The 16,177-nt window shown below is 40.5% G+C and overlaps 3 protein-coding genes and 1 non-coding gene across 4 annotated transcripts; 1 reads left to right on the top strand and 3 right to left on the bottom strand.

The window, feature by feature from the left end:
• Positions 1-642: 642 nt before the first annotated feature.
• On the top strand, positions 643-3,625 carry LOC108138321 (sodium- and chloride-dependent glycine transporter 1). The gene is made up of 9 exons (XM_017260480.2): positions 643-1,003; positions 1,273-1,404; positions 1,474-1,637; positions 1,702-1,802; positions 1,907-2,376; positions 2,499-2,647; positions 2,705-2,833; positions 2,951-3,157; positions 3,226-3,625. Exons 1-9 carry the CDS (start codon positions 841-843, stop codon positions 3,505-3,507), a joined length of 1,797 nt encoding a protein of 598 aa, XP_017115969.1. The 5' UTR covers positions 643-840; the 3' UTR covers positions 3,508-3,625.
• Positions 3,626-3,731: 106 nt separating this feature from the next.
• LOC108138322 (sodium- and chloride-dependent glycine transporter 1) lies at positions 3,732-7,320 on the bottom strand. The gene is made up of 9 exons (XM_017260481.2): positions 7,038-7,320; positions 5,945-6,240; positions 5,832-5,887; positions 5,503-5,626; positions 5,115-5,448; positions 4,905-5,056; positions 4,506-4,634; positions 4,252-4,452; positions 3,732-4,196 (listed from the first exon to the last, which is right to left on the bottom strand). The coding sequence occupies exons 1-9, from the start codon at positions 7,210-7,212 to the stop codon at positions 3,894-3,896; spliced, it is 1,770 nt and encodes a 589-aa protein (XP_017115970.1). The 5' UTR covers positions 7,213-7,320; the 3' UTR covers positions 3,732-3,893.
• Positions 6,569-6,767, bottom strand: Trnay-gua. Its single transcript has 2 exons — positions 6,731-6,767; positions 6,569-6,604 (listed from the first exon to the last, which is right to left on the bottom strand). It is a non-coding gene; the product is annotated as a tRNA-Tyr (tRNA).
• Positions 7,321-7,765: 445 nt separating the features above from the next.
• Positions 7,766-15,707, bottom strand: LOC108138281 (CD109 antigen). The gene is made up of 14 exons (XM_017260436.1): positions 15,298-15,707; positions 12,811-12,988; positions 12,268-12,746; positions 11,874-12,204; positions 11,538-11,821; positions 11,366-11,477; positions 10,484-11,306; positions 10,294-10,422; positions 9,817-10,235; positions 9,410-9,757; positions 9,179-9,356; positions 8,768-9,123; positions 8,249-8,705; positions 7,766-8,173 (listed from the first exon to the last, which is right to left on the bottom strand). Exons 1-14 carry the CDS (start codon positions 15,381-15,383, stop codon positions 7,944-7,946), a joined length of 4,410 nt encoding a protein of 1,469 aa, XP_017115925.1. The 5' UTR covers positions 15,384-15,707; the 3' UTR covers positions 7,766-7,943.
• Positions 15,708-16,177: the final 470 nt, after the last annotated feature.

Raw genomic sequence — 16,177 nt, 5'->3', positions numbered from 1 at the left:
TCAGCGTATAATTTAATTCAAAAGCAAGAGCAATGTTTTTACTTGTTTTTGCATTGCTCATTGAGTTTTTCCCCAGCTTTGATGACATTGCGGCTGTTTGTCTGCCCATTTTCCGAGCACAAAAATATCAGTTTCCAGTTCCCGCTTCGAAACGAACTTGGCAATGCACGACGATATGCGAACGCAAGTGAGACAGACACAATTATAAGAGCTCTGATAATGTAAATTTAAAATAAAATAACAGAGAAGACTCGTCATGATCGGGGATGGAAATACCCTAACGAAATTCATGATGTCATTTTACATATTTTTATAATTTTGGCTTATGGCTTGGCCTAAAAGTGAAATGAGAGCTGTTGGTCTCAGGTAATTATTTTATACCCTTCGAATTTCTTTTTATTTTATGCCTTAAAATTTTCCTTTTCTCCAATTCGGTTGGAAAGTACGTATGATGTACACATAATTCTATAATTCTTTCGTAAAAGATTTGAAAAGGAAAGTATGTATTTTTAAGTAAGCCGATGCAATATAGCACGTTTATGTATTTCAGAATGAATCTGAATGGTATGAATCGTGAGCGAAAGAGCATGTGCATCTTCATCCAGTGAAATGAGCTGAACAGCAGCTTGCTGTCGCAATCGGGTTCAGTTCGCCGGCATCGGTTCTACTAATTAGTCCGTCAATTTAAAGCAAAGCGCTCGCGGATCGTTTGCCGTTCACAAAAAACATATAATAATAATATCTTTATCCGCGTATAAAATCGGATCTTGTTCGCATTTAAAAAACCTTCTTACATTTTGTATTCGCTTCAGTTTCGGGGCCAAATATTGGCATCACAACATGGTATATGAAACATCATATGGCAGTGGCCTCAAGCCCTTTACTCCCGATCTGAATCGAGGGAAATGGGAAAAACCCACGGATTATATGTTTGCCTGTTTTGGATTAGCTTTGAAATTGGATGTTTTTGTGGCCTCGTATTGGTTCTTCTTCGATATGGGCCGTAAGTAATGGTTTTCATACGCAGTACGTACGTATATTGTATAGCAGATAAGTTCAGGGTTAGTCTAATCTATTTAGGGGCGTTGCACTGCTTATTCTATTTCTTACCTACAGATCTGACATATAACACATTGGCTCATAACGGAATATATAGGATTATATATATAACATTTATTGATTTCTTGGACAAGTAATTTTGAATATGCTATGATGAATTTTGCTTAGCGCAAAAATACAAATAATTTGAAATATTTTATTTTCTTTTTTTAGTTTTTGGAATGATGCCCTACTATGTATATATGGTGATATATTTGGTTCCAATCATGGTCATTCACTCCTTCATGGGCCAGTTCTCTAGCAGTGGCTTTATCTCAGCCTTTCGCCTCTCTCCCTTTTTCAAAGGTAAGAAACGATGTTGTTAAAGAGATAGAATATTAATATATTAATATTATATATAAATATGAATTTTAGGCATGGGATATGTGAGCTTCTTTCTGACCATCGCCATGCTCATTTACTATAGTATTTTTGCTGCTGTTCCGCTCCTTTTCATGGTTAACTCTTTTCGACCCACTCTACCTTGGAGCTGCGAAGGACTAAAGTCTTGGTATAATGATTCCTCTGGGCAATCGACTGTAGGAATTTTGTGTAAAAACATTAAATTTAAAAATGATATTAATATTTTTATGTTGCTTCAAGGTGTGCAATATCACAACGACTGCGGAAGATTTAGCTAGCATGGAAAACGACACGTACTATTTCGGAAAAATTCTTCATGTGCCTTCGGTTCTCTACTTTCAGTAAGTTTTAATTGCACACACTCGCTACAAAAATGTATACATCCAATTTATAGTTTGCTTTGCTTTCGTTTATTAAACCTTCTACACAATTAATTTTTTTACAGAAATCACTTTGACAGTATTCGAGAAGAAAGTTTTCCGGATTTGACTGAGGACTATGAGCTATCCTGGCATTTTGTGGGTCTCTTTGTTGTGGTTTGGGCGCTGATTGCCATTATTTTTTATAAATTTTCGGAAACTGCCAAGTTTGGAAAGCTCATACGTTACATGGTTATTGGGACCCTGGCCCTGCTTTTGGTGTGCTTTGTGCGCTTTCTGTTTCTTCCAGGAGCTATTCTGGGGCTAAAGAAATTTATGACTCCAAGGGCAGAGGATATTGCAATGGGAATTCCCGCAACGTTTGTCATGGTGCTACATGCGTTTGGAGCTGGCTGGGGCAGTGTGATTGCCCTGTCCAGTTTTAATGGGTTCAAGACCAACATCATGTCATATAGTTGGATTATTTCCTTCGGACAGATCTTTATTTACATCATGTTTGGAATGGTTTCCTTTATGCTGGATCGATACTATAATGGTAATTACATTTTATTTTTTAATATTTTTTGAAGACTGTTTTTTCGTCCTTAAGGTACGCTAAAAGTAGGCTTTAAACTTACCCAAAAACCCTCTTTAGTTTTAAATTATTTTTAATTACAGAACTCAATGAAGGTTCATTTAACTCTCATGTAATGGCCCATTGGCTGTTGTTTTTGTCCAGTGCTTCTGCCTTGGCCTCAATGGATTGGCCGAATCTGTGGACTTTTATTTACTATTTTATGCTATTGATGGCTGCTCTTATCGTAATGGTGGGTGAAATTTTGCTAGAAACAATTATATTTTTAAACACATGTTTTCCATTGCAGGCTACGCAAATCTTTACTCTCCTGCAAAGTTTGTTTGATGAATTTGAGCAACTTAGAGCCAAAAAACAGGAGGTTACCTTCGGCCTTATTGGTGGCCTTGCGGTCTGTTCCTTCTTCTTTTGTACAAATGTAAGTATAACCGCTTGGAAAAATCTTCTAAAATTAAAAATACTTCTCTGGCATATCTAAAAAATTCTTAATTCCTCAGTTGGTATTTAAAAGTTTTATATCTCCTTAATTCTTTAGCATGGAATTACTTTCTTTTCTGCCTTGGGACTTGATGCTATATTCTCACACAGTCTCCTTCATTTGCTGCTCCTTTTGGTGGTTTTGTGGATTTACGGCCGAGAACGATTCCAGCGCGATATTGAGTTTATGTTGGGTCAGCCCTTTGCATCATGGAAGATTTTTATACTTCGCTTCATAGCTCCATTTATATTAGTGATTTGTCTGGTTAGTATTGGATGAACAACATTGTCTATATATTTGTATAAGCTTAAATTTAATTTTCTTTCTACTAGCTGTCGGGAATAGGTTTGTCCTTAATGGAACACTCCTACTCTTCAGTGATTGTCCTCGTAATGTCCATTCTATTGGTGGCGCTACCCATTCTGGCAATACCTGGCTACGGATTTTACTACCTTTACCAGAGCACGGGCACCTTTTGCGAACGGTTTAAGCGCACCTGTCGACCCACCGATTGGTACCCGGTTGAGATGGAGCATCGCCAGCAGTACGAGGAAGCTGTCGGGAACACCGAAATGACCCACCAGCTCTTCGAAGTTACGGAGGAGGTGAATTAAGTAGCGATATAATAACAAATCTACTTGACATCGAAATTAAAATATCTATATAAAACATTTTATGAGTATTCCACGTTTTGTTTAAAAAAAAGTGTCATACTCGTAATTAGATTGAAAAGAGTACTGGATTTTATTTGGGAAACGTATTCAATCATGTGCTCCATATAAGCAAGGCATACTTTACGGCTGCATACTTTGTCTGGCGGATATCATAGTGAGCAATATATCCTTGATCTTTTTTATTTAAATATAAAAAAATTTAAAAGGGCTTAACAACATAGGCTTGTCGAAGTAAGGTTCCGTTCTTGTTTTAGGTTTAGGTTTAGGTTTTCCTTTTGTTTTTTTGTGTTAATAATTAAGTGTTAATAATTAATAAATAAAGAAATCTATTTGGTGCCCTCCATGTCTGTGTCAGACATAAATGCCGGCATTTGTCGCTGCCTCCGGAAGGCTTCGTAGTCTGCCCGATCTTGCGGATCCGCCGGAGTCCAATCCAAGGGCTTGAGACGCTTCTTCAGACTTTCGCACAATGTGGCACGCTTGCGGATCATGATATAGAATATGTACAGCGGTATCCACATTACTGATGCTGCAAAACTAGCCCAGCCGATATAAACGGCCCAATCCGGATACGAAACGCCGTTGTAGGTGATTGTTCTAATGAACACGATGCTTGTAATGAGAATAAACTGTGGGCATAAAAACCATTTAGTTGTTAATGCCGAAGCAATCGAAACTACTTACGATTAAGACTAGGGGAGTGATAATCTGCCACGAGATCCTCCAATATAGACTTGGCCTTTTACCAAGCATAAACTCTGTATCCAGCATGAAGTTTTTAATGCCATAAATCCAAGCTACCATAATAATCTCCACCAGACAGATAACAATTACTGCTATAGCCGAAGAGTACCAATCAAACAATTGTAGGATGTACATTCCACCCTGTAATATGAGTTAGAAAATGTATGACAAAGTAAAGTCCATGCGGTACTCACATTTGTGCACATTATCGAGGAGAGGGCGAAAAAAACGAAGCAAGAAGTAAGGGTCAATTTCCATTTGTGCTTCCTTACCCACGCCCACTCATCCTGAATAGACGACATGATGGACTCCAGTTGTACAAACTGTGGATTGGAACAGAGTTAGATAGATATTTGGTGATCTTAAAACAAAAAAAAAAAAAAAAAAAAAGAATATTCAGTGATCAAATTTAATATTAAACTTATAACTTAAATCTATCTTATAATTACTGTATTTTGTTAACGCTCTACACTTTGTCTATCAGTAAGATTTCATTTTATAATCGTAGTAACTATAGTAATTTTTAAATTACAAAACTTGTCATGCTAGGAAACAATAAAGCAAAAAAATAATTAAATAAATGCCAAACTTACCACACTGTCGATGCCTAGCAGAAAGAGCATAGCGAAAAACATTAGCGCCCAGAGCTGTGGAACTGGCAGCATGGCAATGGCCTCCGGATAGGTGACAAATGCCAGTCCCGCTCCACCGGTGGCCACGTCTTCCACGGGTATGCTTGTCTTTTCTTTGGATTGACGACCACTGATGACGTATCACTATGTATTTATCGCAAAAGGGCTTACCCGAAAGGAAACCCAGCACGGAGAAGACGACAAAGCCGGCAAAGATGCTGGTGAACACGTTGACTGAAACTATGAGAATCGATTGGTTTTTGGCGTTGTTCCGAAAGTTGCTAAAACTGGCCATATTGACGAGACCACCCCAGCCGGGTCCGATGCCGAAGAACATCTGAACGGCGGCATCGGCCCAGACTTTGAGGTCCAGCAGTCGATGCCACTCGGGATACAGGTAGAACTTGATGCCCGACCAGGCCCCTGGTAATGTGACACCTCTGACGAGCAGGATGAAGAGCAGGATGTAGGGAAAGGGGACCGTAAAGTACACGACTTTGCCCACCTGTATTTAACGGGCTGAAGTTCGATCTAGCATAACCCGGACTGCAATACTCACTGATTTGATTCCACGTATTAAGCACAGGTAGACAACAATCCAGGTGACCAGCAGGCTCAGTAATTGTTGCCACACCATGCCGCCCAACTCGGAGATGTTTGATGAGATTCTAAGGACTTCTAAGCTAAAAGAAATAAATATGGATCTTTAAACATGGAAATAGTGTTATAATTAATAATCTTTGCAAGGATTTTTATATTCATATTCAAAGAAAATGGATAGAGTTGAAAAATTTTCAAATAAAATACTGTCAAAAAGAGGATGAAAAAATTTTTTAAAAATCTCTTTATAAAGTATGTTTATCAATATGTTTAATTTTTGGCACTCACTGAAAGAACTCGTCGGAGGCAGTGTTAAATCCCTCAGTACTATTTTGCTTTCCCAACTAAAGAATCGAAATTGACAGTATTACGTGGATAATATTCTTAGTTTTATAGCTCACGTTAGTTCCGGCTACACAATCGTCGGTGTTCCATGGATTATGGCAGTCCTCCCAAGGCACCTTCTTGAAAAAGCAGTAGGAGATCATGCGAATGGGGTACGATATAATCACCGAGTAGTAGCAGACGCAGAATGCGTTCACTACAACCTGAGCGATTCCAGTTCCCTTAAATAGGGGTACCAGGCGGAACATGCCCGTGCATCCAGTGCTCGAAAATTGTCCGATTAAAATCTCCATATAAAATAGGGGAATACCGACTAGAATTACCATCAGCATGTAGGGGATGAGAAAGGCGGCTGAAAAAGATGATGGAAATGTAAATGTTTACAATACATAATACATAACATTTAATTACAAGTTAATTGTACAAGATAAACAAAAAATACAAAATACAAAAAAAGTTGATGTTCGATTTTTGTACTTTTAATAATGGTTGTGTATTTAAATAATATTGGATTTCTTTTCCGAAACATCAGCAAACTAATTCATTGTTTTCGGTAAATTTGGAAAAAAATATATAATACGGTAAAATAAAACTGTAATACAAATAAGTAAAAACACCGTGACAACATTTCTTGCAAAAGACAAAAGGAAAAAAAAGAATAAAGGACCCAAAAAGTAGCATCCTTCGAGCCGGATTTGAACCAGCGACCTATGGATTTCAACATATTACAATACATATTGCGCATCAAGTAACTGATGATACAGGAGCAGGCGGTATCTGGGCGAATTGGTATTGTTTGGCCCAGAGCCCTGCCTGACTCGAATCATCAAGCATCGGAAACTCTACAGTCCACCGCTCTACCAACTGAGCTATCGAAGGCGTCGCCGTTCGGTTGGCCAGATGGCCATCATGAGTGCTGGAGCTTTGCCAGCTTTCACTCGAAAGCTATAAAATAAAAATAACCACCGCCACCACTCAGTGCTGCACTCTCGTTTGCTGACGTCATTTTGGCTGCGCTATTTTAAGAGCTTGAGCTAACCCAACGATTTGATGGACGACGGTGGGTGATTGAGGGTGGTTGGGTGGTTGGTTGCTGGCTGTGTCTGTGTCTGTATATGTTTAGCTGTTGGATGGTTGGTGAAGACTTACCGCCGCCACTGCGGTAGCACAGATAGGGAAAGCGCCACACATTGCCAATACCGATGGCATAGCCCATGAGCGAGAGGACAAACTCCCACTTCGACGTCCACTGGCCACGGTTCTCGTCCCGCTCGATGCGCCTCTCCTTGCGCGGTGGTTGCGTCGGGGTCGGTTGATTGGCCATTGTCACTTAAGTCTGCACAACGAATTTACCATGCTGGACCAGAAGCAATTGTGGGTGGAGCTATATTTGTACACTATTTATTTAAAGCTGTCAACCAAAAATGGTTTCTGTCAAGCAAAAAAAACAAAAAGCAAAACCAAAAACCTTGGAAAAAACTTTACAGCGAAATTAAAAATTAAATACAATACTATAACAATAGCATTATACAAATTATATTAAAATTCACTTTTGTAAAGAACAAAGTATTATATTAAAAACAATGTATCTGTTAAAGTAATACTGTCATCTTAAAATTGTTTAACAAATACCAATGTGTTGTGACTAGCGCTCTAATTGAAGTAAATAAGCCAGTAGCAGTAGGGTTCATCATATTGTTTGAAGACAATAATACGTATGGGTGATACGCCAGCTGAATAAATAAGCTTACAAAATAATACAAATAAAAATAGCTTGCAAAATTTGTTCGCTTATTTACCAAACAAAACTAAATTACTGAGCTTTTAAGATTTGCTCACCATTATTGTCAATCAAAAAATGATTTTTAAAAATTTCGTTGAGGTTTTAGTAAACGTTATAACAGTTTATTGGCAACACTTTAGCATCGTTAGATGTACTTGTATCAGGTTTTGTTCACGGCATACATTAGGCTAGCTTAGGGACTATGTGAGTGGGTTTTGTTAAAGCTTCGATTTCCTTGTTGGATCCACGTTTTGTGGCAATAACATTATCGTCTAACAGCTAAGGGTCTTCAAGAGAATCATCAGAGCCGTCACCACCATCGATACAAGTGGCATTGCTTTGACCTCCGGACTTGAATTATGACCCGCAATCGCCGTGTAATCATCAGGTCGCTTGGACTCGCGCTTCTCGGCCTTTTCGCAGAGGTCACCGCAGTTGGCGTGTTCGCAAATGTCGCAGATGTTGGACTTGGGCGCCCTATAAAACTGTCTGGCACGACGAGCTTTAAATGCGAAGCAGAGTGATGATTGAAACATAAGTAAACGATTAGTATTAAACTACGATTTGACCGACTTACCACTATCGTAGTAATCATACATGACCACCGCCACAGGTCGATGTTTGGTGACCTTGACCGTCTTGTAGGCATGCAGCGTGGGACAGACCTCCCTCCTGTCCAAGTAATCAAAGTAGATCACAACCTTGGTGTTCCTGTTCTGGGTTTCGACCTTCTTGATGCGCTCACTCGACTCGAGGGTGGGCAGTGTGTCCATGTCCACAACAAAACCACTGGGCAGCTGAACCTCCATCACGGCCATATTGGATCGCTGCTCTGTTTCGCCCACCACGGAAACAAAACTGGCACAGGCCGAGAGATGGAGGTAATCCGCATGCGAGTTCCGATTCACAGTGGGATCGAGCACAAATCGCGGCCAGGCACTGGTCACATTCGTGTTATATTGGTAGCTAACTTGGGCCAGGGCCATTCCCCGACCAGTTGCCGAAACACTTAGGTTTTTAAGGTTGTTGGGTAGCTAAAAAGTATATCAATATAATATTTCATTACTAGTTAAGTTCATAATATTTCTGAGCTTACCTCAACCGTTTGCAAAGCCAACGAATTTTCAGCATTCACATTAATAATCGTTTCGGCTCCTTCTCCATAATGGAAGCCAATTTGGAGGTTATTTCCCTGACTGGAAAAGCGTTCGGCAAACATGAGGAGTGCCTGGAGGCCCACCACCGTATCCTGTGATGCCACGAAGCCACCTTTGGAGTTCCGTTGATCCATTAGCCAATTCAAAACGGGCAGGGCATCGCCCACCAAGTTGTTTTCCAACAGAGCCAAGGCCGCATAAGCGGAGATCTCGATGTTGACACTTCGGGTGGCATTATACCATGGTGATTGCTGTTCACCAGCTGGTGCCGTCTTGTTCCACCACTTGCGACCATCTGGAAGAGGATTATTTTTTTATTACTTTCATAGAACTTTAAAGCCTAAACTCACCCCTATTGGTAGCCATCGAATCCAAGCGCTGAAGAAAAGCGGCCTTGGCGTTATGATTAGCTCGAGAAAGCACATAAGTACCCAAAGCCATAGCATGCAGATTATCAGATCCATCCAAGCCTCTAGTGATGAAGTCCAGGGCTTTGTTGATGTTATTCCGATATTCCGGATAGAGATCCTGGACAACATGGACTAAATATCGCTTCGTTCTAAGCATGCACTTTCACTTACCACATTTTCCATTAGAGCCAGCGTAACAAAGGCAGTCAAACTAATGCCATCGTCGCCAAATCTCTCGAAGACATCGCCACGCTCCTCAAAGCCACCATTTGCGGACTGAACACTTGCCAGATAAGTCAGAGCACTCTGGAGGACATTGCTATCCACTTGGGTGAAGGGTGCCGCTTGACGTAGAGATCGGGCCACGTAGGCCGTTAGCCAGGTTGAGCTCCGCTTAGCATCTAAGCCAAAAGCACTGAAAGCACCATTCTCATGACGATAGTACAGAATTCTTTGATAGCCCACTGCCAGGTTGTTCGTGGCACGCAACTCCACTTCCGGAGTGAGTTGGCGAAGGCGCTGAAAAAATAGTTTCAAAACATTTAGTAATGATCTAAAACTCATTGACACTCACTTACCCCCAAATAGCGAAGGACCATCAGATTTGGCACAAAGTTTACCATGGTCTGTTCACCACAGCCCGTGGGCAGGAGTATAAGGTTCTCTAGATTACCCACTAAGCTGCCAACCAGATCTCCAACGGCTGAAACTTCGATTCGAGTGGATTCGGGAATAGCATTTCGTGGAACGGCAATGGTGACATTCCTTCTGTTCTGAGCATTTGAGTTCAGTTCAAATAGGAAACCTCTGTTAATCCGTTCCGTGGCTCCAGGATGCTCCACAAGTAGATTTTGCTCCACAGTATCACCGGCTTGAGAAGAGGCAGCCATTGCTTTGACCAAAAGCGAACCCACTCGCTTGGGTGTTACGATGAAAGAGATAGACCGGGCCGATTTTCCAGGGACCTTCAGGGATCTACGCTTGTAGAGTTCCACCTCTGTAAAAAGAAATGGATTTAAGTCAATTTAAATAAAGTCACCTGAACATGGACTTACTTGGTTGATTGGCCTTGGGATCCAACTGGGGAAAGTCAAAGTCCAGAGCTGAGTTGTAAAAGGTGACCTCCACATTTAGATCGCTCTCCCTGTTGTTGTGCACCACAAATGGAATGGCAATGAGTTCATCTGTAAAAGTAAAATAATAATTATTATCCATACATTCAATTACAAACTACAATTGCCCTACCCCTTTTAATAGAATAAGGTAGCTCTGTGGTTATGTAGAACTCCTTGTAGGTCTCCATTTTGCCATTTGGCGCCGACAGTCCCAAGCCGTTAACCGGATCCAGGGCAAAGGCGGAAACAACCCAGGAAGTCATCTCACTGGGAATCCTTCGGTGGATCGAGTTCCTTCCATCGCTGCCAGCCGAGATGTTTAAGAAGAGCCACGTATCCGCCGGATCTCTCATCACATGAACCCTTGGATTGTGCCAGAAGGGCTTTGGTGTATAGGAGAAGGCATATCGCCCCTTGCCAGGAGGTAAGGTATTAACCTCGATCTTATGGGCAGGTCCAATGTCTGTTTTTCGCACAGTGGTCAGTTTATCTTCTTCAGGACCGGTGGAAATATCTCGCCCTAATGCCGGACTGCTCTCAGCTTCTTTCTCAACAAAGTAATCTGTATTGGACATGGTTATTACGCCAGATTCCTTGCCAGGTGACCCCGTTGGGGTATTGACATCGCTCAATTCGTATGAGCGCAGGGCATCCATGAGCCGTCGGTGGGTTATGTCGTGACCACTCCTTAGGGCATTGGCATTTTGATCCACTAACATGAGACCCACATACGAGTAGGGCTTTGTGCTGATACCTATATCAATATCCTGACCTGGAGGTGCTCTAATTGGAGCCTCAATTTGTACCGCATTCAGCAGATTTTCCTCAAACTGTATGACCTGCTCATCATATACAAACTCTCCATTTACTACGGTGTACACGAGCAGCTTGGCACGAGGCATCATTGCAAATGGAGCCAGGAATTTGATGGTGTGGAAAGTACCTTCGGTCACCTTAAAAAGATATAAAATATTCAAATCAAAATAAATTCATATTGAAAATAAATACTTACATCAACATTGCGAGAAAGAATAATATCGCCACGTCCGACAACTTGATACATAAAATATTTGATGGGCTGAAAAGAGCGCACTACCACAGAAATTTCCTGATTTACAGTGGGTCTAAAAATTAACAAAAATTAGAAATGCATTTATATGAGTAACCTTATTATCCGTACCCACCTGTCATTCAACACCTTTGCTGTAATGTAGTTCTTGCTGTGCAAATGTTTTCTCGGGATCTTTCCCACCTCACTAATCACACCCTGGTAATCGACAATAATGGAATGAAATTCATCCCGATCTCCGATTGGAACAGTGAACTTCATCTTGATCTCGCCACTGGCGTCCAAATTATAGGAAGTGCGATTATACATTTCACTGCTGCCATAAACATTTGTCAAATAGGCGGTGATTTGAGGATTGAAATCCCTCAGTAGGCCGCCATCATTACGGATAATTCGAGCCTGGAAAATAAGATTGTTATTGTTATAAAATACATTTTACATTACTACCTACTGTAGCTTCGAAGGGCACTCCAGGAATATAGTAACTGGGCACCTTGACAGTCTCCACGCGATAGTGATTCAAGTGGAGCGTCAGGACTGTTGAATAGTTCTGCACCGATCCCGTGGATTTCTCCTCAACCAGAGCATCCAAGAGATACTGCCTTTCGTAGTCCTGCTTAAGATGTAGCTCATTCTCTATGTCGAACTCAAAGTACGCATTGCCATCAATGGGCACAACTTTTCGGGTGATTAAATCGTTCACAAAAGGTTGAAGCGAGCCAAAGAAAGTGGGATAAATGGATAGGGTGGCCTCGCCCACAATTGGCTGGCCAAAGGCATAGCTATTTGAAAAATATTTATAAATTTGAAATTTTAATTTTGCACTGAAGATATAAAGTACTTACTGCGCCTTAACAGTGGCTGCTATTTTTCCATCCTTATAGATGGAATGCTTGGGTGTATCAATGTCTACCACAAATTTGGGCAGAATATGATCAAGGATCTCAAAAGTCTGTGTATAGGTTTGTTCCGATACTTCGACGACAATGGACCAGGTTCCAAAGCGTGGATAATCCGACAATCGAATTTCGTTCGAGTAAATGGAGTTGGTCAGGCGAATGTCCTTGTAGCTCCGAATAATATTATCACCCGAATCCTTGATATCCAAATGCACACGTCCATAACCTCGAGCAGGTTTTAGATTGGCATCAAGAACAAGCACACGATAATGAACCAGATCGCCTGGCTTATAGATGCTCTTGTCTGTCTGAACCAAAACAGTATGTTGTTTGCGTTCGAAATGTAGCTGAGTCTCGTTGGTGAACTGAACTCCACCAAAACCTTCAGCTGTGAGACGATATCTGTCGGTTTTTAGGGCAGGAATCTAGAAATTTTTAAGATTTAGATGAGCTCCTTTGCTAAAGCGTAGTCAGAAGATAGATACCCACCTCAAAGTGCAGAAGTTGTGTGGAAAATGGCCGCAACTCCACTGTCTTAAAATCCGTGTAAGAGCTTCCAAGGATTCCCACTTTGAATGTGGCAGATTCCGGTGCATTATGCAAGCTTACGGCCACGTGGAATTGTGAATTCGGACGCACTGTATTCGGTGCAATAATGGAGTACAGACTGTAACATTTATGAGAATGACAGCAAATAAATAATTAAATTTATTGTGAAATGTTGTTAAGCTTGTTTGGTTTTAAAAATAATAATACCGTTGTTTTTTTTACTTTAAATCAACTGCACACGAAATGAGCAGATAATGTTTTTTGTTATTATTATTCTTATTTATCTAGCTTTATAAATTTCCCCTTGTTTTGATAACTGCTACTTTTCATTTACTCCAAAACAACTGCCGACTGCCGTCCAAAAAGCATACAAAAAGTGCTTCAGATTTAATGTTCGTAGATAAGTGGATTACACCTATGCTGTTATGCTATCTGAATCTTTTCTTCGCTATTCATTCACGCGTCTAACGGAAGACAATACCCCAAACCGAAAGGGGTATTGTACTTTAACTCTCTTCGGTCGGGTCAGCATCAATCGCTGCGGTGTGGCATTTGTCGGAAATGGTTTGAGGTGGTTAAAAGTGGTTGAAGGTTCGGAGTCGGGGTCGGCGTTGTGGGAAGTGCGGCAGAGTGGCTCGAGCTATAACTATTTTTGTGTGGTTTTCTTTTGTCTCTTCCTGGAAGTGCAGAATTTGGTAGCTTTTTAACCGAAGAAATCAAAGACTTCGAGTCTCATTTCAATACGTTTTTTTTGTATTATGTTTATGTTAAGTTATTTCATAATTAAGGGGTTATAATATAATTGACAGTGACATGGTTTGTATAAAAACAGAAACAATAGTGATAAGGAGACCCAAATGTTTGAGCTTGGAGTTTTCGAGAATATTTAAAACACTTGAATATTTCTGCAAAAAGAGCATTCAAAAACCACGTTGCTCAAACTATGCAACGCTTTTTAATTTAGCTTTTCCATTTAGCACTTGTTTTTTGGTAGTAAGTTTCGGGCTATTCATTTAACTGGTAGCCAAATTGCTAAATTTATGAACTGACTCCTAACTGTGCCAGCTTTTGGTGTAATTCACAGTTTGCCGCCCGTTCTAATTTCAATTGGTGTGGCGGTCCTAACCTGTTCCCACCAAAAGTTTTCTTTTGTGTTTATGTCACGTTTGTTAGCCTAAAAAAACAGGTTCCCCCGGTGGTGGTCGGTCTCGCAAAACGGTTTTCAGCCAGCAGGTAAATGGCAAAAACAATTTCGCTTTTGCTCAAATTGCCCACAAAATGCAAGCTTCAAGTTTCCAGTTGCAGTTGCGATGTTCCACCTGATTGATTCTGCCATGGGGTGTTAAACGAATGTAACCAGGCGAATTTCATAGCTGATCTGCTCCTATCCGAACCAGAATCAATTGATTGAAATTCACCCATATGAGCTGGCGAAATCAAGCCTTGAATGAGTGCCCCATATATGGAAGCAGATTGAACTCGAGCCAACTCAATGACAGATCATGAATTTACGAAGAAAGAGGAGGAAAGCAGCAGAAGTAGACGCCTCCACTGGTATTGCCAGTACTCGATCAATCACAGTTCTTGGTAAGCCATAGTATAGCAGAATAAATTGGCAAAGTGATTATAAGATCGCCTCGACTGGTCAGCTTTCAAGGTGAACCATCGGAAATGAGTACACAAGTAGCAATCCATGTTTATGTGTCACCTCAAACATCGGGGTAAATCGAGCGGGCAAGACCATGATTCTGTTTCAGATAATATTAATACTTCTCTCAGATACCTAGCTATCATGATATATAGGAAAAAGGTTGTTCTTAACCCTTCCTTGCATTAAAATAAAAAGTATAGAATATAACCAAAGTTACCGATTGGAAAGTAACGAAAATTATGCGTTTCTGTGTCAATGCTTTTAGCATTAAAATAAATAATAGTCCTGATAACACAATAAAGCCTTCCAATTTAGGATGCCTTCATCAATTACATTAAAAAAATTATGCAAGTTTTATTTTTAGCTTATTTTTCATCGGAATGCATTTCCTTTTTAGCATCTTCCCACCTTGCATCACCCTAACGAGTTAAATACGCGTAGGTAGTTTCAAATTCGCCTCCAAAAATCGCGTTGGCTTCGGGTTATTTCATCTCCCGACTTGTTTCGGTCTTGTCAGCTTATTATGACAGTAATAAAACCCAGGGCTAATTTCCTGATTACATGTTGTTAATTACAGATCTGCGTGGCGGCATATCGTATTATCCCGAAGTTCGCACTCATCTTTTGAGTTCCCCGTCTAAGTCATTTGTTTTCCTGGCTTCATCTGGAGTGTATGGGAGTGATGTCATTTCGCAGCATTTTAATATTTTTCCATTTTTCGTTAGCTTGTTCAATGTGTCACCTGTGTGGATGAGGTGTGTGTGCGATATACTAACCCCTGGGCCGATATTTGGTAGAATAAACACACGGTGACTAAGATCAGCACTGGAATAGCTCCCATATCCATTCCCTGGAGGCGCATTTTGTTACTTTTCTTTTTGAATCGCGTTAGCAAATTAAGTGTAAACACGTTTTCTTGATTGTGGAATTGTGTATTGGCATCACATATTAAAACAAAAATCAAGTCGAACTTTATTGCCGTGGGCAGCCGCTTTGCTCCTTCTCCCTCGCACTCCCGTTGTTTATATATCACTCTGTCTCACTCGCGATTGCAGCAGCACCAAAAAGCACCGCAGATTGCCCAAGACGAAGTGCGCGTTTTTGGAGCGACTTTACTCGCTTTTGGTTTTTCGCGATTTTCACCTCTGCTGCGGAACGCTCGCGATCACCTGTTGTCCGCTTGAAAGCTCGCTGCCAACTGATTTCTCAAGTCGCCAAATGCTCTTGCTATGATTGAATTCCCCAAGAGGTTGGCGCAACAAGCTATCCAAAAAAATATGTAAGCAAATTCAAGTTAGGGGAGCTTAAAAGCTTTTCCTGAAAGCGTTTTAGCTGTGACCCGCACCAACAGAAAATACTGGTATTGAAGTTCTAATACAAGTGCCTTTGATATGAAGAAATTTAAGTGTAATGCTCATAATGTAACCGATAGTATAAATGTGTAATTATAAAATAATCATGCATCTAAATAACAATCTTTTTAACGGTATGTAACACTATTTGAGCAAAAACAACCTTCCCTATAAAATGTATATGAATAATGTACATATGTACATACATTCCAGCTTACGTTTTAATTAGCTCACAACTATATTGTTTATTATGAATTAACTGGTTAACGAACTCGGTTGGGACAGATGTTCCGCTTGAATAAAA

This window comes from Drosophila elegans, unplaced genomic scaffold, assembly GCF_018152505.1.
Source record: "Drosophila elegans isolate 14027-0461.03 unplaced genomic scaffold, ASM1815250v1 contig_814, whole genome shotgun sequence".
Taxonomy (NCBI): Eukaryota; Metazoa; Arthropoda; class Insecta; order Diptera; family Drosophilidae; genus Drosophila; species Drosophila elegans.
The sequence above is the reverse complement of the archived record's forward strand: the minus strand, read 5'-3'. Positions and strand labels throughout refer to the sequence as shown.